This window comes from Monodelphis domestica, chromosome 3, assembly GCF_027887165.1.
Source record: "Monodelphis domestica isolate mMonDom1 chromosome 3, mMonDom1.pri, whole genome shotgun sequence".
In the NCBI taxonomy this organism is placed as follows: Eukaryota; Metazoa; Chordata; class Mammalia; order Didelphimorphia; family Didelphidae; genus Monodelphis; species Monodelphis domestica.
The window spans coordinates 256,336,385-256,363,678 of record NC_077229.1 but is presented as its reverse complement, the minus strand read 5'-3'; the positions used below and the strand labels follow the sequence as shown (position 1 = coordinate 256,363,678).

The 27,294-nt window shown below is 35.6% G+C and overlaps 1 protein-coding gene across 2 annotated transcripts in view; it reads left to right on the top strand.

The window, feature by feature from the left end:
• GNAL (G protein subunit alpha L) overlaps positions 1–27,294 on the top strand; it is a 515,222-nt gene that overhangs the window by 465,815 nt on the left and 22,113 nt on the right. For both annotated transcript variants that reach the window (XM_056823633.1, XM_001365099.4), the window contains exons 6-7: positions 19,818–19,872; positions 22,828–22,901. In XM_056823633.1, coding sequence (XP_056679611.1) covers positions 19,818–19,872; positions 22,828–22,901 — 129 coding nt within the window. The remainder of the gene's footprint in view (positions 1–19,817; positions 19,873–22,827; positions 22,902–27,294) is intronic.

Below are 27,294 nucleotides of genomic sequence, written 5' to 3'. Positions count from 1 at the left end.
TTTCTGTCAGGAAATAGAGTAGCGTGATTCGTCACTTGCCTTCCAGAATCATAGTTCGTCACTACATTGATCAGATGATGTTATTATATAGTCATCCTGTTTCTGTTCCCTTTATTCTATATCAGTTCACACAGGTCATTCCAAGTTTCTCTGACATCATCCCTATTATGATCTCTTAAAGTGCAGTATTAATTCATTGTCCTCATAGGTCACAGTTTGTTCAGCCAGTCCACAAATGATGGGCACTCCTTTCATTTCCAAGGTTTTTTAATGCTACAAAATAAGCTAAGAAATTACAAAAAATCCAGGCAACTAGGCAAGGTTTCCTCTTTTAAACTGTTAATATGGCTAATGGACAATTCAAATAGTCAAATTTAGGTCAATAAAATAGTAGTGCTGTTCTCTCAACAATCCTGATTATAACAGAATGAAAATGGATTGATTACAAAGAAAACTAACCTTTTAATAACCCATGTCTATCCATAAGTAATCATCATAATTCATGAATTCTTAAATCAGTTTAGATACTGTTTTCCCTTGTCTAATCCATTTCCCCCTCCCCAAAACTAAAGTATCCAGAATTGACAAAGAAATTAACTAAACTTTGTTGTCTCCCCCATTATCTAGTGAGTTCCTCATTGCTTAAGATACTGTCTGACACACAGTAGGTACTTAGTAAATGTTTACTGCTTGATAATGATTGCCCTTTAATACCAATCATCAAATATTTACAGAGCACTTAACATTGGAAATTAAGTGTATTGGGTGCCTCGGAGGTTAGTGATAGAGAAGTATAAAAGTCTTACCCTCAAAGAACTTAAGCTGGTTAAGCAGACAGGTCCTATACTTAAAAAGATAAATAATAATGCAAGGCACTGAAGAGTAAGTGTTAAATGTCTGATGTAGATAGTTTGAGTTCAGAGGCAAGAGTGAATATTGAGAAATGAGGTGGGCAGGAATTAGTTTTGTTTTGTGGAGGAAGTGAGACTTCAACTGAACTTGGAACTGGGAATTGAAGATAGAGAAGCAGATAGAATCATAAACCCAGACCTAGAGCTCATAGGTCATCTCATCCAATCTCATTTTAGAATGAAAGAAACAGTCCCAGAGAGATTTTGACTTGCCCACATTCTAAATGGCAGTAAATGTTAGAATCAGGATTTAAACTCAGATTCCCCCAATTCTAAAGCCTGCACATTTCCCATCTGTACCATGCAATCTCCCAAGTAATAGAAGCAACACAAGCAAAGGAGTTGCACATTATATTCAGAGATTACAACAAAATTTACTTTCATGGGCTTCTGAAGTTTTTTTCAGAAATGTTAGCAGCACTCTGTGGAAGAAAACACATCTTCAACACTTCAGTAAAAAACTACCCACACTCCATTACAGCCCCACCAAATGCCATGCCACCTCCAATTATTTGGTATCCATAACAGTTCCATATGGTCATTTTACCTATTGTTTCAGACCAGCTTAATAGCACAATAACGCTAACATTTTGGCCAATAATTGCTAATTTAGGTACAGTTTTCATGAACACATATTTTTCATATGTTGTAGGATGTTTTATACATATTTATGTGTCATAGACATAAAGGACATCTGAAATCTAGTCCTGATTTTTCTTTGTACATTTTGAGACATTACTTTTAAGCCTCTGGACCTCGGGTTTCTCACAGTTGCCCCAGTTCCTAGACACTCAGAACTCAAAATTCTCTTGAAATCCTCTCTCATGCCACTTAACCATTAATGAGCAAGTAGAATTTTTACCCTTAGAGCATCACTAACCTCTGTTCCCTTGTCTATTCATTCCTGCCATCTCAGTCTAAGTCGCTAGCCCAGAATTGTAGCAATAACTACCTAACTTGGCTACTTGATCTCTAGTCACTCATCTTTTTTATCCTTCCTACTCCCAACTCTCACCTGCAGCTCCAAGAATCATATACATCAGCCGCACCCCCTCCCTGTATTGGTGTTCAGAGGGGAACAGCCCTCTTCTATGAAGGCTTGCTGAGCCCTTTTCAGGGCTGCTCCTCCACCTTAGGTGTCCTTCTGTCACCCAACTCTCACCTGTGGCTCCAGGAAGCTGTTTCATGTACAACCCCCACATCTTGGTAGAATTGTTTCAGCAGACAGGACAAGCAACAATCCCTATTCATGACAGATCATTATTTCTCAAAGCCCAATAATAATCATATTATTCCTCTCCTAAACAGTTTTCATTACCGAATTAAGTCTAAAATCCTGAGCCTGGTGATTCAAGTGTACCATGCTCTAGCCCCAACATCGCTTTCTAGCATTATCTCACTGTGCTGGTTTTGTTCAGACATTTCAGTTATGTCTGACTCTTCATGACCCCATTATACTCATTTTTTTAAAGTTCCAATAAGTTGCTACCTCCTTCATGATGCTTTCACTGAATCCCTAGTTAAATGTGCTTTCCTTTATCAGAATGCCCTATAAGAGGTTTATGCCCTTTTACTGAACTCTGAGTTCACTTTACCTCATATTATAGTTATTTATGTCCTGTTTCCCCTACCACTATTATCACTCAATTAAAGCTCCCTAAATGCAGGACTTAGTCATAGACAGCTTCTTGTCTCCTGGGTCACTTAGCTCAATTTGTGTTAAACGTATTATTTGTCTCATTGAATTGATGTAACACACGTGTCTTGGTCGACTAGAACATCACCTTATTACAAATATTTTTGACTTATATAATAAATTAATTTCTGAAGTTGCATGAAAATGATTTTTTTAATCTATTTAAATCCATTAAGAGCTGTAAATCTTAAGGAAGTCTATGGGTAACTACTTTCACACAGTGATTAATAGTTAAGATCGAGTGATCATGAGTGGATAGCTGAAAGGGAATCAGAAGCTCTCTACTCCAGGATCCTCTCTTTAAAAAATTTTTATTTTAAACTTATTTAAAACCATCTCCTGTATTTTACTGTTGGAGCACAGCTGTCTCTAGAAGAGAAGGAAATGAAGGACTAGATCTTTTTGATGGCTATTTCTTAGGGGGAAGGTTTGATTTTCTGAAGTGAACCAATCAGTACTGATGTCTGTGATTATTGGAGAAAGTATATTAAATCAATAGGACTTTTAATATTTAAACTTATCTCTGGCAATGTTATAGAAATTGGTAACTTTGACACTGATCAGTGCAGTTACATTGGTAGCATCAGTGCAAAAGAGAAATGTTATGTTAATGCAATATTAGGTGTCAAATTAAAAAGTCAGGAAATGCAAAAGTTATGGTTCTCATAACAACGTTAACTCGCCCACATTGCACATGCTGAATAATAAAGTATATATTTAACTACATAACTAGTAATCCAAAATTCTGCATATGTACGGTGTGGGCGAGTTAATGTTGCTACTTTTATATTTCCTGACTCTCCCTTATTTTAATTTTCAAGTCTTACCATTACATGAACATAATTGGAAGGGCAGTAAATTTTCAGACAGTTTTGCAAGGTTTTGAAGTGCTTAGAAGATTAAAGATTTCATCTTTATTTCTTAAGAAAAGGTGATAAAGAGTTTCATAGTTATGTTTTCATGGGATTTTTTTTCCTGAAAAAGATATATATGTCATTGAATTGTCACTAAGTGATTGTGTATACTAGAGGAACATGACCTTTTGATTCAAGCAGTATCCCTGCAAAATAGATACATAACTAAAAATCCTTTTAACATTTAAGTGCACACCAATAAAACTATGTTACTTCTTAGATCTCTATACCTTGTTTGAACATCTGTTCATCCATTTTTATCTGTTCACAAAAATGCTTTATGGGCAAAAATCAGAGACATATTATTTTTCCTTTTCATAATGATAAAATAATTAACGGTTGGCATGAAAACCCTTCCTAGAAACTTCTGCCACATGAACAGAATTTCACAGAGAAACCTTTAGCTCAAAAGATGAATTTTTTTTAATTTGGAAATTAACAGGGAAATAGTGATTTGAGGCAGAAATGCTACTGGATATTTTAACCATTTCATAGAATATATAAAATGTATATTGTTTTCTGACACCATCTTCCCCCCAACCCCCCAGGGCATGCCTTTCAGGGAGGTTTCACAAGTTCCTGGGGCAGTCGAGTACCTTAGTGGATTTCAAGCCAGGCCTAGAGACAGGAGGTCCTAGGTTCAAATCTGGCCTCAGACACTTCCCAGCTGTGTGACCCTGGACAAGTCACTTGACCCCCATTGCCTAGCCCTTACCACTCTTCTGCCTTGGAACCAATACACAGTATTGATTCCAAGAAGGAAGGTAGGGGGTTTAAAATTTAAAAAAAAAAAAGTTCCTCAAAATTATCTCCATGATTAAGAAGTAACCTTTTATAATTTCCATAAACCTTCACAGAATCACAGAAATTTCAATTTGGAAGAAAACTCAGTGACCATCTTGTCCAGTACATACCCCCAAAAGAAATCCCCACTATAAAATACCCAATAAATAGTCATCTGGTTTCAGATTGAACACTTCCAGCAATGAGAAACACATTTTCCAAGGAAGCCCTTACTATTTGGGGGCAGCTGTAATTGTTAGGAAGTTATTCCTTATTCTCAAGCCTGAATTTGCCTTTTTTACATTTTCCACCCACTTCTCCTCATTTTGCTTTCAGAAGTCAAACAGAACATTTCTAATCCCTCTTCCTCTTCCACAAGATAACCTTTCGAATACTTAAACAAAAGTAGCTAGTCCTCCTGCTTATGTTCTTCTCCTCTTCAGAGTCTTCTCTTATCCTGACTTAACATGCTCAGTTTTTCCAAAGATTCTGTTATAAGATAAACTCAACACCATTCTCTATCCAGGTTTTCTTCCTTTTGATTCCTTCCAGTTTTTCAAAATCTTTCCTAAAATGTGGTACACAAAATTGAACATGTACAGTAGATGTGGCCTGACCAAAACAAAGTAGAAAAACACAAAGACCTCATTCCTAGAAGCTGTTGCCTTCTCTTAATGAACAGCCAAAGATATATTAGCTTTTTTAGGAGCCTCTTCTCACTGCTGACTCAAATTGCAGTCTACTAAAGCCCCCAGTTTTTCAGAAAAACTTCACATTTATTTAATTTATCACTACTGAATTTCAACTTGTTAGATTTGACTCAGTGTCACCAACCTTTTTATCCCATGGTAGCCATCCTCTCCTATCCAACCTAGCTTTTTGATGTAATCTACAAACTTGATATGCATACCATCTATCCCTTTATGGATAAAGGTATAGTTAAACAGTTTGAGCCAAATCCAAATTCCTTAATATTCTGCTTTCTGTTTCACTTCAATATTTTTTTCAGACATGTCCAACTTTTGTGACCACATTTAGGGTTTTCTTAGCAAGGAGACTAGAGTGGTTTGCATTTTTCTTCTTCAGCTCATTTTACAGATGAGGAAAATGAGAAACCGTGTTGAGTGACTTGTTCATGGTTACACAACTAGTAAGTGTCAGAGGACCAAACTCAGAAAGATGAGTCTTCCTGACTCCTGGCCCAGCATTCTATCCACTTTGCCACCTAGCTGCTCCCTGCTTTCTGATAATTCACACAAAAAACTTCTAATACTCTTAAAGAAGAAATGTGAATTGCAACTCTCAATTGAATTTGCCTAAGACCATGGTGGTGAACCTATGGCACATGTGCCAGGGGAAGGGGGGGTGGTAAGCCACTCAGAGCCCTCTCTGTGGGCATTTGCCCCATCACCCCAATGCAGAGTTTGCCAGAGTTCATTATTAGAAAGCCAAAGGGACTCAGAGATGGGCTGCTCCCCTTCCCTTCTCCACAGGTGGCTGAGGATATTTCTCAAATCACCCACCCCTCTAAAAGGTTCGCCACCACTGGTCTAAGATGAATCCAAGCATACTGACAAGGATCAGAGCATATAACTTAATAGGAACAAATCCTACTGCCTACATCTTCCTATTCATGTATTGTGTTTTGGACAAATTTTTAATCAGATGCTGAAAAGTTTTCCAAAAGACTATTTTGCCTATAGTTTGACTCATGAAAAATGGCTTTCCCATAGCTCACATTATTAAATAGATCTTGGAGACGGATATTAACATGTGTCCCAACATTTCCTTTATGTGAATTATTATCTGATGGGGTTTAATAATGCTAACCACATGACAAAGAATTGGAAATTGAGGGGGATGCTCATAATTTGGGGAATGGCCAAACAAATTGTGCTATATGACTGTGATAGAATACTAATGTGCCATAAGAAAAGACAAACAGGATGCTTTCCATAAAACATGGGAAGACTTATATGAACTGAAGCAAAGTTAAGTCAACACCAGAATATTGCACACATTAATAGCAATCTTATACAGTGATTAGCTGCAAATAACTTAGCTATTCTCAGCAAAATAATGATCCTAAGGCAATCCCAAAAGACTTATGAATACTATTCACCACCAGAGAAAGATCTTATAAAATCTGAATGTAAAATAAAGCATACTCTTGTATGCTTTATTTTTTCTTGGAGTTTTTTGTCTGTATTTTCTTTTACATGGCTAAATTGGTTATATTTTTGTATTATTGCATTGTATAATCTATTGTAAATTGCTTGCTTTCTTGGACAGAGGGGGGAGAAAAAGGGAGGAAATTTGGAACTCATATTGTTTTAAAGATTTTTTTAAATGTTTACATATAATTGAGAAAAAAATAAACATGCTTTAGATCCCAAGTGTAGGAAGAAAGGAGAATAATAATGCTAGCAACAGCAACATAGCAGTCAATAAAATCAAATGAGCTCCTCTTGTTTGGGGGTTCACTGATCTAAAAATTAATTCATTGATTTTATTCATGTTTAAAGGAGAAATGGTCAATAAATACAGTAATTAGCAAAAAAAAAATGAACATAATCCAGTTCAATGACTTCCAAAGTTTGAGTTGTCTCCCAAGGGGCTATAAATAGCATGCATGACCCCAATGGATATGTTTATCAAACAGCCAGAGGGTTGGAAGACGGGTCACATTCCATCCTCCTTATGATAGACAACCACCCATAGAATTGTCTCCAACACAACTATACCACCTCTTTTTACCTAGCATTCTTCTATGCCATCCCATCCTAGCTTTGGCCTCCTGTGGCTATCTTTACTTTAGCTCCTATGGACAGTTCTAATTCTAGAAGGCACCCAGAGCAGCTGGTGACTTTATAGAATTTAGAATCAAAGGCTATACTTTAGTTTGACTCCTCTTACCTCTCCTACTTAATACCAGTGTTACCTTAGGCAAGTTAGCCTCTCTTGACCTCAGTTTCCTCATCTGCAAAATCAGGGAGTTGATCTAGACAACCTTTAAGACCCTTTCAGCTCTCAATCTAAGATCCTATAGTCCAAAGGCTGAGTTCTGCCATTAGCTAGCTGGATGACCTCAGCCTCTCAATTTTTTCATCTTCCAGATGGAAAAAATAATGTATTACTTCCCCTGCTTCACAAGATTGTTATTAGAATAAAATGAAGCAACAGATATGAAAGTGCTTGGAGAAGAACGTAAATGCTAGACAGATAGATCAATATTAGCTATATATATATATAAAAAAAAGATAAAATGAATATGAGTTTTATAAATCTTTATTCTAGTTTTTTTTTTAAGGTGGAAGGTCAGCAATATTAGCATTGAATTTGCTGGACAAATCCTTGTTGCTAGTCTCTACTACTTACTGTATAGTAGGATATAAATCATCTGTCTTTAATGTGATAACATAACCATATCAAGCTTTGTTAAGTTGTAGTATAGCCAAGTGAAACTAATCAAATTAATAGAAGTTGAAATAGTACCAAAGCTGTCTAGTAATACTCATGAAAATTCAAAATTAATTCAAAAATTAATCAAGGGCAAAATCCAAACCAATTTGGCTGACTATGGACTGGAGATAAACTTAGTATATAGTATAAGTAGCTTTAGGCTTTGAAATATCCTTGAGAGTGGTGACTCGATATTCATAATTTGATTATCCATAGTGTTTTACATATTAATGCTGCTTTAGAAATAGTTGACATTCAATAATGATGAAAGGAATGAATGGTCTTCTAAGATATAATGAATAAAAGAGCAGTTGGGTGGCTCAGGGGACTGAGAGCCAAACCTAGAGATGGGAGGTCCTAGGTTTAAAAACTGGCCTCAGATACTTTCTAGCTGTGTGACCCTGGGCAAGTCACTTGACCCCCATTGCCTAGCCCTTACCACTCTTCTGCCTTGAATCCAATATTCAGTATTGAGCCTAAGATGGAAATAAGGGTTTAAAAAAAAGTTGTTGTTTTTTTAAAGATATAATGAATAATCATTTGCTGAACTTAAGAAAACTCTGAAGCCATAGTAATAGAGACATTAACCAAGAAGTATAGGACCATCTTAGTACTTTTGGAACTTTTAGGTACCTAGTTGTTTTAGTAAAGGGAAGGGTGGAAGTGAGGAAGACAGCAGAGTTTTCATTTCCTTCATTTCACTCTCTAGTACTTTCATTGTACTATTTGTGTTTTGTAGAAAGTCTCAAGTTCTATTTTATTCTCACTTTGTAATTCAACAGGTCAGATTTGGGACTTTTTTCCTATTTTGTTATCTCTGTATTTGAGGCACCTTCCTGAAAAAGTCAAAGTTATGAAGCTCACTAATGTTCCTTGAATTCCAATTTTTCAAGGGTATAATACACAGTGACAGTTTTGATGTGTGCTAGTGGGTGTGGGTCTGATACCTGCACCTCAATGTTCCCTGCTTGCATAATGTAAAATTCAAATCCAGCTTGTCAAATTGAAGTGCCTCTGAGTTTCCTTGGAAACTCACTGAAGATATTTATAAAACTTCTCATGGAGATAATATCATCAAGTGATGGTTCTTTTTTATACAGCTAATCCATACTCTGGATTTGGTGATGGTAACTGGGAGAACTCACCAGTGAGCCAACCACATGGTCTGACCTTATTGTCTGAGGGGATTCTAAAGGAAATCTCTCTCACCTCTCAATGTTACAGAAAGGATCACAGAAAGAATATTCTGGGTCATGCTATGGAGAAACTCTAAAACAAAATGGTAAAGGAAAGAAAATACTAAAATAGTAACCATTCGTGTTCTTACTAATAAGGAATATAATGAGTAGTTCTTATTTCTATCACATTTTAATGTTTATAAAGGCATTTTCTTCAAGGTGATCTTGTGAGATTAATAATAAAAGCAGTAGATAAGGAAACCAAGACTTAGAGAAGGCTAGAGGCTTAGAGAAAGTTACTGTGACTCAGTCCTTGGTGCTTCATCAGCTTTAAGTTCTATGTTGCTAATACATTATGGATGAAAAAATTTAGTGTCATGCTACATTTCTGTTTAAAATATCATGTTTAAAATATTATGCCTTGGAATTGACTTTCATCTCACAAAAGCATAGATTTCTGTGTCATACACAAACAAGTATTCAGATAGATCATGGATTTAGAGCTGAGAAGGAACCTCAGAAGTCATGGAATCCAACAACCCTTTTCATTCTTCAAAGGGGGAAACAAAAACCTAGCTACAAAATGAAGTGATTTACTCAATGTAGCAAAAGCAGCAGATAGCGGAGCTGGGATTTGAACTCAAACCTCCTGACTTCAAATCCAGCATTATTTCCTTGGCATTATTACAAGGTATAACTTGCTTTATCTAGGTTTCCTCAAAAGTTATATATGCCCGTCTCTTTTTTGCAAACTTCAAGTACATCAGAGAAATTTTCTATTAAAACAGTGGTTAATTATTTTGTTAAAATATGCAAATGACCATAAATTTATCTGTTTTGTAAATTAATATTTTTATTCATTGAGTTCTCTTTTTTAATGCTGTGGTGTTGTATTAAATCATCAGAATTTTTCATGGAATTTTAGAGATACATGAGACATTGCAGATTACCTAGTTAAACCATCTACTTTTTAAAGATAAGGAAACCAAGGCCTATGGAGACTAAGTGATTTTTGCCTAAGGTTCTAACCCTGCAAAAACATATCATTATTTCCTCACTTTTGCAGATACGTAAATGTTGCAGTGTTCATTAAATATATATCTTTCTTTTGGAAAGCCCACAAATTTATAAAAACATTGATTTTTGCTTATGCATTCCTCTACTTGAATATAATTCCTAAATCTCTTAGCAAAAGTACTTAAAGAAAAAGTGCAGTGTGACGTTTTGTACAGAAGGTACTGCATTTTTTCACACCCACACTGTAATCTTTCTACCTGATCTTTTGTTTAGTCAGTGGAACATAAAGAAAACATATTTTCATGCATGCTGTTCTCCTTGCTATTATTTCTATAGTGTTTCTTCTTCATGGCAACAGGATTCATCTCTACCCTGACTTACTTGGACTGACACTTCCCAAAATTAAATAATGATATTTAACAGGGTCATCTAGATCACCAGTGTTAAGGATGATAACATCATTGTTTCAGACCAGCACTGATATTTCTCTAGCCTTTATTCCCTTCCCGTTTTCTTTCTAAAAAATGTATATCCTCAAGAATGGAATTAAATGGAGTGAACATGCAACAAAGCTATGTAAAATATAAGACTAATTTTCCTCCTCTTCAACATTTTTCTTTTATTTCAGTAGCATCCTGATGGTGTTATTCAAATTATAAAACTTCTTTAATCTCTAAAACTGTATCTGGTGGTAATGTAATACACTATTTTTGAAATAAAATAGAATATTAGAGAAGGAAGAAACCTTAGAGATCATCGAGTCCAACCCACGCATTTTACAAATGAGAAAATGGAAGCCCAAAAAGGTGACATTACATATCCAGGTTGCATGGCTAATTACAGTACTAGTAGAGTCAGGACTTAGCACCCAGCTCTTCTGATTCCTTACCAGGACCCTATCTTATTACCTCCTTCCCACTGTATTTAAGGATTTCTACTATATTCAGAGATAGCATGAAACTTAAATCTAGTGCCTAATAAAGACGTATATGGTGAAAACTATTCTGATGCCCTTATTGGTAAGTCAAGTTCTCAGCCATCCAAACTCTCATATTTTTAGTTGTGAGTAGGAAACTTATCAAAAAGAGAATTCATCACTGCAATATACACTTTACTTGGAGGAATTTTCTTTTAACCAAAGGGTACATGCAGGCAGCAAGGTGGTCCAGAATATAGCATGTAGACATCTTCCTCAGATAAAATCTGATCCCAGACAGTTAGCAGCTGTGTGACCCTGGGTAAGTCACTTGACCCTATTGCCCTCAGTTTTTGCATCTATAAAATGAAACGGAGAAGTGAAGCAGACCAGCCACCTCACAATCTTCTTGTATGGGTCTAAGCACCTAGAAGGGAAGCCAGGAGCTGGGAGAATATGGGTGGAAGAGTTAAAGATTAAGGGAGAAAGGACATAGGTAGAAAGAACACACAAAGAGGCACAGAGACCATGTCAGCATCATGTCAGATGGTCAGAGAGAGAGAGCGTGAGTGAACTGAACTGATTTTATTAAAGAGTATAGCAATGGGGGGCTGTGGGATGTCAATCAAACACTCGGTGCATCAGAAGTTTTAACATAGTAGTGACAATCACCACCAGCTGCCCAGGTAAGAGTCATGTGAAATCTTCTCCTTTCCAGCACACGGGCACCAACTTATACAAATGCAAGGTTCAGTCTTTGACATTACAAAGGACCTTTAGAACCTATCTGCTAGCTTTCAGACTGCAGATAACAGTAGAGGTTTGATTTTTAAGTTCCACAAAATTCAAGACCCAACCAACTTAAGGACTGTAAAAACTAAAATTAATGTACAATAATTTCAATATTATATTTTAATTTTTAAAGGATTCAGAAGTCAATCATGTGAAATATTAGAAAAATAGCCATAAGTCTGGTCCATGAGCACTTTGCTTATTAGAGTCAGCTTTTGAATACATCTCCAATATCTTCATGATTCGTTATAACTGAAATCCTTCGTTAAGGAAATGGCAAACCTCTCTGGTGTCTTTGCCAAGAAAATTCCAAAATGGTGTCACAAGGAGTTGGGCATGACTGAAACAACTCAACATGCATGCTAAACTTAGTAATTGGTCCAATTTCAAATGCACCATAGACCACTTACAAAAAGATCAACCTCGCTCCCAATTTACCATTTCTTTATGCTATAATTAGGATTCTGCTTATTGGAGTTAAATGACTGATATTCACAAGATGCTTACATGTCTTATCCTGTGAGTGCTGTGGGATAGTAATTGTGGTACAGTGAACTTAGTCAAATGTAGAGGTCTCTGCACTTAGTCTCCCAACTCTCCTTCATACTTACTGGCAAGCCTGGTCCACAAACCAAATTATTATATCTTCCCTTGGGGAACTAGAAGCATTCCTGAGATGTTGGAGAGTGGACTTCTAATATTACAGTTCAAATGTCTTGGTGGCTGTGCTTCTCCCCCATTCATCATCATCATCAGAGCATTTATATAGCATTTTATTGTTTGCAAAGCTCTTTTATAAAAGCTGTCTTATTTGATCCTCACAAAAATCCTGTGAGGTGAGTTTCATTATCATCTCTATTTTACAGATAAACTGAGGCAGAGTCAAATGACTTACCCTGAGTGACACAGCTAGAAAAATGTCTACAGCAATATTTGAACTAGATCCTCCTGACTCCAAGTCTGACATTCTGTTCATTTTTGTTCTTAATCTACCTTGTTGACATCAATTTTTATCAATTAATCACCCAGACTTAATTAGCTTCTAGAAAAAGGTGTTTACTGTAGTATATGATTGGTACAGTAGGACAAAATTTCCCTCCCAAATAAAATAATGTGATATAGTATCCTACATGTACATACAGAGTCCAAGAGAGAGTGAGCTCAAGGTTAGGGCATATGTGGCAAAAAAACAAAAACACTTCCTAGGAATCTTTCTGCTGGAGTCCTTAAGACTTTTCCCTTAGGCATGTATAACTTTTCTTCTGGGTTCTTTATAGAGCCCAGACGCTATCTTTCTCAGCTTCTAGTTTCAAGTCTCTGTCCTCAGGCTTCATATTCATATACAGTATCATCTACTCTAGGGATGCCGAAAAAGTCCAAATCCTCCAGACCTCTAAAGTTCAAAGGTCTTTCCCTCAGCAAGGGCAGGAGGAAAAGACAAAGACTAAGTCTAGAGTCTTTCTCCCTCCCACTCCCAAATAGTTCTTTGGAGTCAGTTCTGTGGTTGTCTTTACTTCCTCCTAAGATTATTAACCTATTATCTTAGATCTTTAGTCATTTTCAGAGCCAAACTCCTAGAAAAGTCTATCTACTCTCACTGCCTCAAATAACTTCTCATCTCACTCATTTCTCAGTTTTTCTCAAACTTTCACAACCTGGCTTTTGACCTTGTTATTCAGTTAAAATGGATTTCTCTAGTTATAAATTATCTTTTAGTAGTCAAATCTGATGGGCTTTTCTCAATCCTCATCCTTCTTTGACAGTATTCGATACTTTTGCCTCTCTTCCTGGGCAGGGTCTATTTTTCATACTCTGGCAGTTTTCACGACTCCTGTCTTGGTTCTCCTACTCATCTTATTGTTTGTAATCAGTCTCTTCTTCTGAATCATCATCCACATTTGGCCCTTATCGGTTGATACGCCTGACCTAAAGATCTGTCCTCAGCATTCTCTCTGTCATTCATTTCATGTGCTCCCATGAGTTTTATTATCATCCTGATATATCTCCTGAGTTCCTATTGAGGGTCACCAAATGTTTATTGGATATTTTAAACTGATTCTCCTATAAGCATCTCAAATTCAACTTGTCTAAAAGAGAACTCCTCCCCACACATGCCCACATACACCAACGTTCTTCTAAAATTCTCTGCTTTTATTAAGGGTACCATGTATATGGTGCATCCCTCAATAGAATGTAAGCTGCTTGGGGGCAGCGACTATTTGGTTTTTATATCAGTATCCCTAATTCCTAGCCCAATGTGTCTGTCATAAAGTAGTAAGTGATGAATAAATGTTTGTTGTTTGGTTCATTTTCTAATTATTTTTGCTTACCTGTGTACCTGTTGTGTTTCCTCTGAAGAGAATGTAAGCTCCTTGAGAGGAGGGATTAGGTTTCATTTTTGTCTTTGATTTCCATTGTTGACACAAGGCTCACTACCAACTAATTGGTTTAATATATAATATCTGACCCTACTTTGCTTTGACTGATTCAAGGTTGTGTTTCATCTGTGTCCTAAAGAGTGATGGGGCAAAATGTTATGCCCTGATTCTTCAGAAATTAGTACATATGTTGAAGACATATAGGTAATCATAATCAACTATAATTTATCAAATATTTCCCAATGGTAGAACAATATGCTAGATGTCATATATAGTATGTGAATTAAATATCTGGGGGACCTCCATCCCAGGCTAATCCCAGAAGATTCACCCCAGGGAAAGGACAGAGAGGTTGAAGAAGATAGTATACAGATTATGGAGGGCTTTGAATGCCAACTAGAAGTTTTATTACTTTGGACAGTAGGTCTCAAACTTTTTATAATAACCAAAACTTTAAGAATCTTAATTAACCTCCTATAGTATGATCTTTTCAAATATTCATAAAATGTCTAGAGATACAAATGATGTAAGCCTGATTTTAAAAGAGACCATTGAGTATCCAAAAAATAAAAATATTCCAGAAGAATCTCTTTACTTCCAAGCTTGTCATTTTACTTCCAACCCATTTAGTAGAACTTTTTTTAAACAACTTTTTAAGAACCTTATTTGTTTCCAACCACAGCCAAACTCTTTTATTGACACCAGTGGGAGAAGATTCAGATGTATAGCTAGATATGGCAGTTCACTCTAAGTCAATATGGAATTGAAGAGAAAAGAGACCAATTTTATGCCCTGCAGAGTTCGTAGCAAGAGGATAGTGAAAGTAGCTAAAAAATGAAAGTCTAAAATAACTCCTTCCCTCTGGATCCCCCCTTCCAACTCTCTTAAAAGGGCCATACTAATCTAGTATGAATATGGTTACCAGATTTTCCAAGCCGAAAATAGAAACATATTGTCTGACAAATGTTTAGGTTTTTCCCCCTTGTGTATAAATGAGATATATAAAAATTGTGGCAATCTCAGGAATTATGAGAGATAAGCTCACCATACCCATGGAATAACTAATAGACAAGATTTATGGAATGCTAGAGAATGTGATGAAAGATAATGGAGATTGGTATAAATATTGGGCTTATGGGAATGAATAGGAACTGGTAGAACAGGCAAGCAAAGTATAGCAGAAGTACAACTGAGGCAAAAGAAGAAAGCAAATTCTTAAGAGCAAAGAACTAGAAGTAGGAGCCAGAAATATTAGACTTCAGATAGTTTGCTCAGAAACTCTCCAACTTAACTAAGCAACAAATAGCCCCAAAGAAAAGAGGACAGTGGCAGCTCCTATTCTTGTGCCCATTTTGTACTTTAATCTCTTAGGTTCTATTGGTGATTTGTTCAAAAGTGGGACTTCTGGTTGAGAGGGACTTGACTCAGCTCAGCCCTACATCTTTGACAAGGCTCCTGTGCCACGCAAGAACTTTAGCTGAAACAGGCAGTGAAGATCTAGGGTGCTGACAGACTCTCCACCCCTGGCTGCCATGGCATGCATGTTTCTCAGAGGTGATTATACCTGCATCTCCCCTAGCACCTGAGTGATGGAGTCTAATCTAGACAATAATGTGAACAACTTTGCTGAATGTAACTGTTGCCCCACTATGCTTTTTTTCCCCTCCATGGAACCCCTGGAACATTTTATAGAAATTTAGAGGTTTACAGTGAAATACTACTTTAAGAATATTGATCTGGATGGGATTTAAAAGAGAAGGGAAATTGTTAAGAGTTTATTTTACTAGACCAAGAATGAAGTAATTTTTGTTGTTATTCGGCCATTTCCATCCTGTCCAACTCTTTATAACCCCAATTTGTGGATTTTCTTGGCAAAAATACTGAAATGGTTTGCCATTTCCTTCTCTAGCTCATTTTATAGATGAGGAACTAAGGCAAACAGGATTAAATGACTTGTCCAGAGTCACCCAGCTAGTAAGCATCTGAGGCCAGATCAGGAATATGAGTCTACCTAACTCCAGGTTCAGCACTTTATCCACATAACCACCAATTAACCATAATAAAGTAATGAGGTAGTAACAAATTGAAACAATATGCTGTAGGAGATAGAGTACTGTACATGGAGTCAGGAAGACAGGTTAAAACTAAAGACAGCATTACAAAATGGAAAGAGTCCTGGGTTTAAAATCAAAGGAACCCTGGTTCAAATCTTTGCTCTGTCCTTTAATACTTATGACCTTTGACAAGTCACCTCATAGGATCATAGGTCTAGAGTTAGCATGGACCTCAACAGTCACCTCATCCAACCTATACTTGGGGGTGGAAAATCCCCTCTACAACCTACTTGACAAGCAGTCATTCAACCTCTTGCTAGACAAAGTGATAGGACTGTTATGTTTAATTCAATATTAAGGGTTAGTCCAGGTTTCCAGCTGATGGTATTTTAAGTTGATACTTTATTGAACTTCTGTATAAGTGACATTTTCCTCTACTACTAACTAATGCACTCTTGTCTGGTAGGTTATATTACAATCTCTTGTTAGTATTCACTAACTTAACTTCAATAAAAATTAAACTTTTTCAGGTTTACTCCATGTAGAAAATATGTGCTTTTCCAGGGGGAATTCTGACTTGTCATATCTTTGCAAAAGAGAATTCTTTGACATATTCTTTCAAAGCCCAATATGTTTTCCAGATCCCTCTAATAGTTACAAAAACATTTATGCAAGCAATTATTCTTCTTTCCATGCCTATCCCTTTTCTTTCTAAATCAGCCTCACACTGGCCATGAAGAGTCTGGTATGTTTTGGATTTTGAATATGGCAGCAGATTTTGATGTGATATAAATAGTGAATTATTACTTTACACCAATATCAAACAGAAGGGGAAACTAGATGGTGTGAATGAAAACTCTTATGCAAATACAAATATCTTCAACTACAGCAGGGAGAATCAAATTTATTGGCAAAGTAAATTGCATTTCTAGCTTCCTTATTACAGTTTTGGCATGCAGGGAATGATTTCTTTTAAGATTTCTGCCAGGTTTTGTTTTGGAATGCTGCATTTGGTGTACGGGGAGAGTCTTGCATAGTATTCCTACATGTATTTGTTTTAGCATTTCAATTTATGGAATGAAGTTTTATATAGAACAAAGGACAGTCCTGGTCCCCAAATAAGCTGGTCTTTGCCAACCCGTGTAAAATATGATTTTAAAACATATTATTGTGAATTGTCACCCTTTACTCTCATTACACATCTGCACGTGATTCCAACAGCAGCAGCAAACAAAAATAAACCTGTCCAGTGTAGAGAGCAGTTGTTTCATTGTGGTACACAACAGCATTTACTAACATGCTGAAACTCAGCTACCATGGAGATTAGAGATAAAAATGTCTCAAGGAAGGTGTTTACTTACCATATCCTTTCAAGACTTATTGAATTGATAAAGGATTTTATCTATATTTTTTCATTTTTCTAGATTAAACCTATCATAACCATCTGAATAATTCCTCTATTCTTCTGTAATCTTTGTACCTTTTTCTTACTGGATGATTCTTGTACTTGCACAACCAAAGCATATAGATGTTTAGTTAAGATTTCAGTTTCTGAAATGTATTTAACCAGCAATTATTAAATACAGAAATATTGAGTCTTTGAGGATAGATCTACCTTAAATCCTATAAACCTTATTATACTTATTGTAGTGCACTTTATCTTAAGATGAAAAGCATTCAAATATAGTCCTTTTCAGACTGTGTACTCCCTTACCAAAGGAAATTTCCCCAGATGAGGGCCACTGATAAGTATCTTGATTATTGATATAACAGATTAGCATATAACAAAGTCACATTGACTTTTTAAGTGTCATTATCTATTATATATACTTATTTGATTATTCATCATCATCCTGGATGTTTTGACATTTAAAAATTATTTGAGATATAAAGGAAATTGAACCAGGAGGGGAAATAAATATTAGCCATGGCTATGTCAATAATTTAGCTGTGTGATTTTAAAATGAATTAATAGGTCTGGGTCATAGTGTCTTTACCTATTTTTTAAAAAGAGATTAGAATATGGAGCTCCTTCTATAAAAATTAAATTATATCGCTAATAATAAAAATATTATATTTTGTGAGGTTTATTAAGGATCATTAGAAATCAAGGAATAAAGAGGATACAAAATAAAAACCATGTGTCCATGGCTGATTAGCCCATTTAAAATCCCCGCACTTAGCTTACCACTATACTTGCTGCATCATTGCAAAGGAAGAGAACGTGGGAGGTGTTACTGCCAGTTAAATACCAATCCTGATCTCAACCATGTGGAGACTCAGGAGAGATTATAGGGAATTCTGGGAAATACCAAGGACTTCTGGAGAATGAAGTCTAGGGTTCAAAATCTCCATTTATACACTTCCATCATTAAAATTTGCTAATATCAGTATTAGTAGGAGTAGGAGTAATAAATATCATTATATGACACTTCAAGAATATTTCATTTTCTCTTAACAACAACCTAGCAGGTAGGTATTATTCTTACTCCCATTTTACAAATTAGAAAATGGAAACAAACAGGGATATTAAGTGACTTGTTAGAGGTTACACAGCTAGTAAATATATAAGGCAGGATTGAACTCAGACCTTCCTAATTCCAGGTCTAGTTCTCAAATTTGGAGAGTGTTTAAACACACCAAAAGAAAAGTAATTGAATTTAGTGGTAGAGAAAAATAGACAGACAATGTGCCATAATGTATGGATAGAGCATTGAACACAGATTCGGGAAGACCCATTTCAGACACTTACCCTCTTTCTCTGATCCCCTTCATCCAATCAGTAGATTCTACTTTTGTAACAGCTCTTGAATGTGTCCCCTTCTCTCCTCTGATGCTACCACCACCCTAATGCAGGTGCTCATCACCTTATGGCTGGATTCTTGCAGTAGGCAGCAGGTTAGGCTGCCTGCCTCAATTCTTTCCCTATTTCAAATCCATCCTCTACTCAGCTGTCAACTCTAGACATTTTCACTGGCTGTACACCATGCCTGGAATACTCTCTCTCCTGCCTCATTACCACCTTCTGACATCTCTAGTTTCAAGTGTTATCTAAAATTTCACTTTCTATAGGAAGCCTTTCCTGAGTCCTTTTCATTTTAAGTAGCATCCCTCTGTTGGTTTTTTCCAATTAATCCTGTAAGAAGCTCATTTGTACAGACTTGTTTGCCTAATATTAGAATGTAAACTCCTTGAGAATGTAGACTATCTTTGGCCTTTCTTTGTAGATTCTAGTACTTAGCATAGTGCCTGCCTAACATATAGTAGGTACTTAATAAATGTCTATTGACTGACTAGTTGTGTGATCCTAGAAAATTATTCTACCTCTCTTTTTTTTTCCTTTTCTGTAAAGATGACTCTAAAAGCACCTGCCACACAAGGTTCTTGTATCAAATAATATATGCAAAGTACTTTGGTAGACTTTAATTTTGTTAGTAATTATTTATATTAATGAGTATATTAGTTTGTTTGGGTTAAGTATTTTATTATATATTAATTATATTAATTATTAATATTGTATTAAAAGTGTGTATAATATTATTTCTAAATAAATTGCTGAACTGCCCCTGACTTTTTTACCTAACCTCCAGATAGCAATTATGATTCTTAAATTGTTTCCATCTTGCCTTTTTAAAATAAATAGGTTGATCTATGCAACTTAAAGAAAAAATAACAAAATATTCCTTTTTCTCAATGTGTGTTGATTTTTGTTTCAGCTTTCTAGAAAGAATTGACAGCGTCAGTTTGATTGACTACACACCCACAGACCAGGTAAGTGAGGGTGAGAGCATGTGACTACCTGTTTTCAAAACTGTTAACTTCTAATTTTATATAGAAAACATTAGAAAGACTAAGGATAATGACAATAAAATAGTTATGGTGTTTCTTGAAAATCTACCATACTCACCCACCTAACCAAGTCATTTGGATATTTACAAATGAAGTTTTTTTTTCCTTTAAAATTCTATTTGAAGTTTTTAGAAGTGAAATGTGGACTTGTGGGTAGAACTCTGGGCTACCAATCAGGAAACCTACACTTCTAATATACTATGTGACTTAAGCAAGTAGCATCATTTGACTGTACCTTATTTTTCTCACCTGTAAAATGGGAATAAGAATAACTGACCTATCTATGTTACAAGAGTATTATAAAATAAGAAAATGTCAATGAACCTATCTTAGAAAAAGTTAAAGCAGTTCACAAATGGTAAATATCCTTTTATTGTATTTGTCACAAGTATTTTCAAGGCAGAAACTTGAGAATTGTTCCTGTTCTAAAAACAAGTTATTTTTTGAAAACTGCCATTTTTGTTAGCTTAGCTTTCATGCCTGCCAATCTTATGAGCTATTAAGTGGAGGGGGGTTAATTTCCAAAACAGGATCATAGAATCATAGATTGAGAGCTAGAAGAGCCATCAGAGGTCATCTAGTCTAACTTCCACCTTTGTTAAAAATAAGGAAACTCAGAAAAGCACACCTTTTAAAGCCTAACATCTTTTAAATTCTGTTATAGATGTTGACTTTCACAAAAATAATTTTAATAAAAGTAAAGAACATTATTTTTATCAAATATTCCAAGTAGAAGTACAATGACTTGGCATTATTGCCAATTATTATAATTTATTAATATTGCCTGGATGCTCTTCTCTCAACAATCCCAAATGTCAATTAATGATTCAAGCCTTGAATTGTCTTATGTTACCAAGCACTTTGATGCTCCCAAGCAAGAGGTTTAAAATCCCTAATCTAACTTCCAACTAAATTATTCTTCTTTAGTCAAAGATGCTCTTGGCTTTCCTTAGAAATTACACAAGGAAGCATAAAAAATCTCATATAGGAGAGAATTTAATCTCTATATGTGGGAATTTTCTTTTGCAAATCTCTCGGGTATGACTTGAGTTTCTGAGAAATAAATTTACTCATTTATTTCATACGATACAAAACAAAGCAGTTTCAAATATTTTTATAAAGTAGTACTCTATTATTTATCTTAAACCACTTCCAAATAATAATGCTTTCATTTAAGCATTCATGCAGAATTTTCTCTTTCTCCTAATAATATGGTATGAATATTAAATTCTTGTTTCTGTTTTTATTTTCATTTTTAGGACAAATTAGAGTGTGTATTTGTGTGTGTGTATGTGTGTGTGTGTGTTTTAAATAGTATAAACAGCATGTATTCATAGAGAAATATCCAAAATGGTTAACCATGTCTGTCAACAGAAAGGCAAAGAAAATGTTCTTTTTTTCCCTCCTTCTGGAATAAAAGGAAACAGCTTTTAAAACAGATGAATATTGGCGATTTTCTAAGTGTAACTACCGATTATGTCATCCCTAAGAGAGGAGCCAAATGGTGCTGCAGTAAGGAACATAAACACATAGTAACCTCTTCTCAGTTTAATAAAATTGCCAGAATCAAAATAATTTTCATCAGCAAAAATAGAGCCACCGGTAATTCATTCCTATTATAGCAATGAACAGAAAAGACAGACCTTTATTTTACCAAACATATAAAGTTCATTCTTTCTTCATTTGGCATCCTGTCTTTTGCCAGAATTCTTAGTGTATTTTTAAAAACCACTTCTTTATGAGATTTCCATAAAGAAGATCTTCTGGTCTTAATTCAGTGTTTCCCCCTTGGTCCTGAATAGTGCCTGAACCACTTCTATTTTGTAAAGGGGCAGAGAGGTGTCTCCTGGACCCTGGCATGTATCCTTAAACCATAAGGCATCTTCATAGAGGCAAATCCTACATTATATTCAGTGTCCACAGTCATGTAGTTCAGAGCCACCTCAGGGGGATCCTCTCTTCAACCAACCAATTATTGTTCCAGTTGTCACTCAAAAAGTACTTACAGTCCATCTGTCCCCATCTCTTTTCCAGGAAAGTCAATCTGTGCTCCAATATCTCTCTAGAGTGAATTGAAGCATTTGGAAATCATCCAAATGCCTTCTGATATTCTTAAGCTAACCCCAAAGACCTAGGGGATACTTTATGAGGTAGCTGAATCAAATGAGCAGTGTATATAAAACATTGTGAAAATCTTAAATTTCTGTGCAAATATGGGCTGTTGTTATTTTTATTATTATTCCTAGTGATGAAACCTGTGCTCCAGAGTTACGTTAGTGTGCACATATATCCACATAAATAAAAAATAAATGAATGAAATGATGCTCTTAAAATATTGAGTGCTTCAATAGCACTATAATAGACTAGTTCATTAGATTAGATATGATAATATATGTTGAATAGGTCAACTATGTAAAATGATATGGTTTTCTCACTAACAAGTGATTCTTTAAAGTGACTGGTAATTTGACCGTAGTATTCTTTCATTAAAATTGAAGTGTGAAGAAAACCAGACCACAAAGCTATAATCAATCACCATCTGCTCCAGGATTCTATATCATCTACAAATGAAAAATTGAGCTTCTTATAGTCTATGATCTCATTTTTCCTGATGCTTGAGGTAGAGACCCTCTCCATTTGTGCTAACAGAATAAGAACTTCTATGAGGGGCAAGGAGCTTTTTTCTGCAAAGAAAACTTCTAATTAATTTAGGCATCCACTAGGTGCATAATACTGTGTTCTCAAAGAAGACCAAACTTTCAGAATTTTTTGATTAAAAGAAATTGACATAAAGGCACCATTATTGTTACACTGGTGGTTTTAATTTTGGCAGTAAAAATCACATCATTTGCTATACATCTGTTTTCACATTTCTAGGACCTACTAAGATGCAGAGTTTTGACATCAGGAATTTTCGAAACACGATTTCAAGTAGATAAAGTAAATTTTCAGTAAGTATCTTGTTTCTAATTATATTATCATATACTTTCAACTTCTTTTTCTTATGGTGTGATTAACTTTAAAAGCCAATAACCATTATAGTGATACAGAGACACCATAGTTGGAGAAAATAAAGACTTTCTGGCTTGAGCATTAAAGAACTTAATGATTAGCTCTTATCAAAAGACATGAAAACAAATGATTAGGCTGATTTTTGTCTTGATACTACTAAAAGTATTTGGGTATTTGTAGTGTTTTTTTTAAGATCTAGAATAATGTAGGGTTTTTTAATCATTTAATTGAAAGCAGAAATAGAAATATCAAAATGCTAACAGTATTTTAATACTAAAAATATATTGGACTTTTACTGATACTACTATGGAGAGAAATTTTTTGTAAAGTAATATTAAACTTCCTCTAACATTCCTACTTGTGGAGCCTTTGGTGGCCCCCCTGTTGAATCAAGGCCAGATTCCCTATATTCAGGTTCCTCAACCAAGTGGCTTCATCTTGCTTCTTCAATTTGTCCTCTACTAACCCTCTGCTCCAGTTAGGTCCCACACTGTCTTTTCTCACTCCTGCAAGCATAACTTTTTATTTATACTATCTTCTCATCTCAAATAACCTCCATTAATATAAATACTATGCCTCCTTTGAAGATTACCTAACATCCTACCCCATCCAGGAAACCTTCCCTAAATAACTAACCCAAACTTAGATTCTTGGAGTCATTTGAGAACTTTGAGTTTCCTTAAGAATATAGCACTCAGTCAGATGTCTACCTCATATTATTCTCTAGGTATTCTGTTTGTGTATGTTCCATGGGTATCCATCCACCAAGACTCTCTCCTAGGGCCCTTTTCTACTTTTCCTTTATACTAACACACTTAGTGATGTCATTAGGTCTTATAAGTTTAATTAGCACCTCTATGCAGATGAGTCTCAGCTATAAAATGCTTTGATCTCTCTCCTAAGCTATAGTCCTACATTTCTACCTAGTTCTTAGACATCTTCCTCTTCTTTGAATTTTCCCTATTATTATCAAGACTCTACCATTCTTAGTTAGCCAGGTCTTAAGCCTCAGTGACATCTTTGAATCCTTACTCTCATTCAACCAGTCCATTGACACATCTTGTCACTTCTGCTTCTAGATCTTTCATATGTGTCCTTTTCCTCCATTACATAGCCACTGCCTTGGTTCAGACCTTTATCACCTCTCATCTGAACTACATATAGTTCTTGTTTTACCAAGTCACTCAAATTTAACTTTATATAGAAAATTCTGAAAAAAAATCCACATTCCCCAAAAAAACACCTGTTCACTTTACTATACAGTACTGTGCTCTCTCTCTCCCTACACCTGCCTCTTGGCTAAATGTTCCATGGCTTCCCCATCAAAAAAAAAAATCACTACCAAAAAAAAAACTTTAAAAAAGTATTCCAAGCTAAATCAGGACAGCAACCCCAAGAGATTGCCTCTGCCACTGCTGGATCTGGGACTTGACTTGAGACCTCTGGAACCAAGAGAAGAGGACTTTGCCTAGCTCTACCTACCTGTCTCCATGGCCATCACATGGTGGCCCTCCCCCTTCTTCCTCCTGGTTCCGGTGGGACTCCCACAACTGCTCCCACCTTTCATGTTCCTCCTCCTGCTCTCACTACTCTGTTCCAAAGCCCACATGTCTTTGAACCACGGCATATTCACATTACATAAAAATTGCTTTAGTAGAGACCAGTCCACTTTTGTAAAGCAAGAATTAAATGTATTTCAATAGCCTACTAACTGGTTCCCCTGTCTCAGGGGTCTCCTTACTCCAATTCATACTCCATTAGATTACCAAAATGATTGTCCTAATATGCAAGTCTGCCTATGTTATTTTCCCTGCCCCTACTCAAAAAATTCAAGTGACACTCTACTGCCTTCAGGATAAAAGATAATAAAATCCTTGGGCATTTTAATCTCTTAATAATCTGGTCCATTCAAAGCTTCTTATACTTTACTATTTCCACATTTTCTGCTTACTTATTGTTGCCACAACATGACATTCTGTCTTCTATCTCCAGTCCATACCTCGAATCTCTCTTGTCACCCATCTGCCTTTTAGTGTCTCTGGCTTCTTCAAGACTCAGCCTAAATTCTACAGAAAGCCTTCTCTGGTGCCCCTTTGTGCCTCCTCCTCTGAAATTACTTTCCATCTACTCTATAAATAATTTGTGTTTTCCTAGTCATTTCCATGATGTCTACATCATTTAAATGTAAGTTTCTTAAGGGCAGGGAACGTCTTTGTCTTTCTTTGTATCCCCAAGCACTTAGCACAATGTCTGGCACAAAGAAAAAGCTTAATAAACAAGCTTCTTCATTGATTGTCTTCCTGATAGCTTCTCTAGGGACCTTCTCTTTGATAAGTATCTATGTGACAACATGACACTTAGGAAAAGAAATGCTTAAGTCTGCTACAAATTCTTTTTTCTCTGTGTCCCCTCCTTCTGAATATAAGTGTAATACAGATTCATCAAAGAAGGGAAGATCACTATGAATGGAGTAGTCAAAGAAAGCTTAATGGAGAAGGAAGAGACTTGAACTAGACCTTGAAAATATGAGTAGGATTTCAAAAAAGAAAATAGTATCCCAAAAGAGAGGAATGGAAATACTAATGTTTTGGTATAAAAAAATGATTATACCATGAGTATGGGGAATCCAAGATAAGTCCTAATGAATATAAAATTACAACCAGAGAATGGGTAAGAAATAAGGAGAAATTATAAAGAACTTAAAAAGCCAAATAGAAGAGTTTGGAGTTGATGTAATGTCGCCTCCCACTCTCTTTTTCTGGGAAATACTAAGGACTTCTGGGGAATGAAGTCAAAAGTTCAAAATCTCCATTTATACAGTAGTTAGGCAATGGGAGCTTATGCTATTACTTGAAAAGATAAGCAACATGGTACAATGGAATGAACACTGGATTTAGAAGACTTGGGTTCAAGTTTTTGTTTTGCTGCTTACCACCTTTGTGACCTTTGAAAAGTCTCATAATCTCTCTGTGCCTCTGTTTTCTTATTTATAAAAATAGGAAGTTGGACTAGAGATGGGCTCAAAGGCCATTTCTAATTTTAATATTTGTTATGTCATGAAATTAGGTGGGTTGTTTTTTTTGGACAGAGGTAATATGGGAATTTGTATGGCTTGACTCTATATTTGTTTTAAGATAGTAATCGTACTTTTGGTAAACCTAGCTAGAAAAATGATATAACCATGGGTTTTTTTTTCCCTTGGATTTCCCAGTCAAGACTTGATCTAGGGGGCAACTAGGTGGCTCAATGGATTGAGAACTAGACCTAGAGATGAGAATCTCTGGGTTCAAATCCAGTCTCAGACACTTCTAGCTGTGTGACCCTGAGCAAATCACTTAACCTTTATTGCCTATCTCTTACCACCCTTAGAACCAATACACAGTATTCAGTCTAAGATGAAAGGTAAAGGAGAAAAAAGAATTTTTTAAAATATTGGTTGGTTAGATAGGAAAGGAGAAAGAGAGACTAGAGGCAAACAGGTTTGCTAAGTCATTAGCAGTGATGTAGGTATGAAGTAATGAGGCCATATTCCAGAATACTGACAATGGGAATTAAGGAAAGGGGCTAGTAAATGTAAAAGATGTTTTGAAGGAAGAAATAGGACTTGGTAACAAATAAGTTATATATAGGCAGTGGAGAAGAAAAAAAGAGTCAAATGGACTCAGAGACTTCCATTTTCAGGGTGGTAGCAGAATGGTAGCATCATGAATAGAAATGGGGAAGCTGAAAAAAAGTAACATTCTATGAACACTATATCCTTGTCATGCTTCTGACAAAAAAATTAAAATGTTTTAGAATTGGAATTTTAGTTTCCTTTTCACTTTTTTGTTTTTCCAATGGTTACTTTTTTCTTTCTTTTAAAAACATTTTTCCCATTTTAAAAGCATTTATTCTTCCTTCCTACCCCACCTCCATTAAAGAAAAAAAAAGAAAGCAAAACCTTTATAAGAAATATGCATAATCAAGCAAAACTAACTTCTGTGTTGGCCATATAACATTTATATTACATATCATTCTGCATTTTGGACATATCACTTTTCTGTCAGGATGGACATTAACATTTACCATCATCAGTCTTTTTGAATTAGTCATCAGTCTTAAGTCTTTCAAAGATTTTGGCCTCTATGGTGTTTTCACTATTACATAATTTGCTTTCCTTATTCTGCTAATTTCATTCTGCCTTGGTTCCTTTAAGTCTTCCATGGTGACTCCAAAACCATCCCTTTCATCAGTTCTTATGACATATTATGTTCCATTATATTCATATTACATAATTTGCTCAGCTGTTCTCTAACTGATCGTCTCTCCTTAGTTTCTAGTTCTTTGTCACTA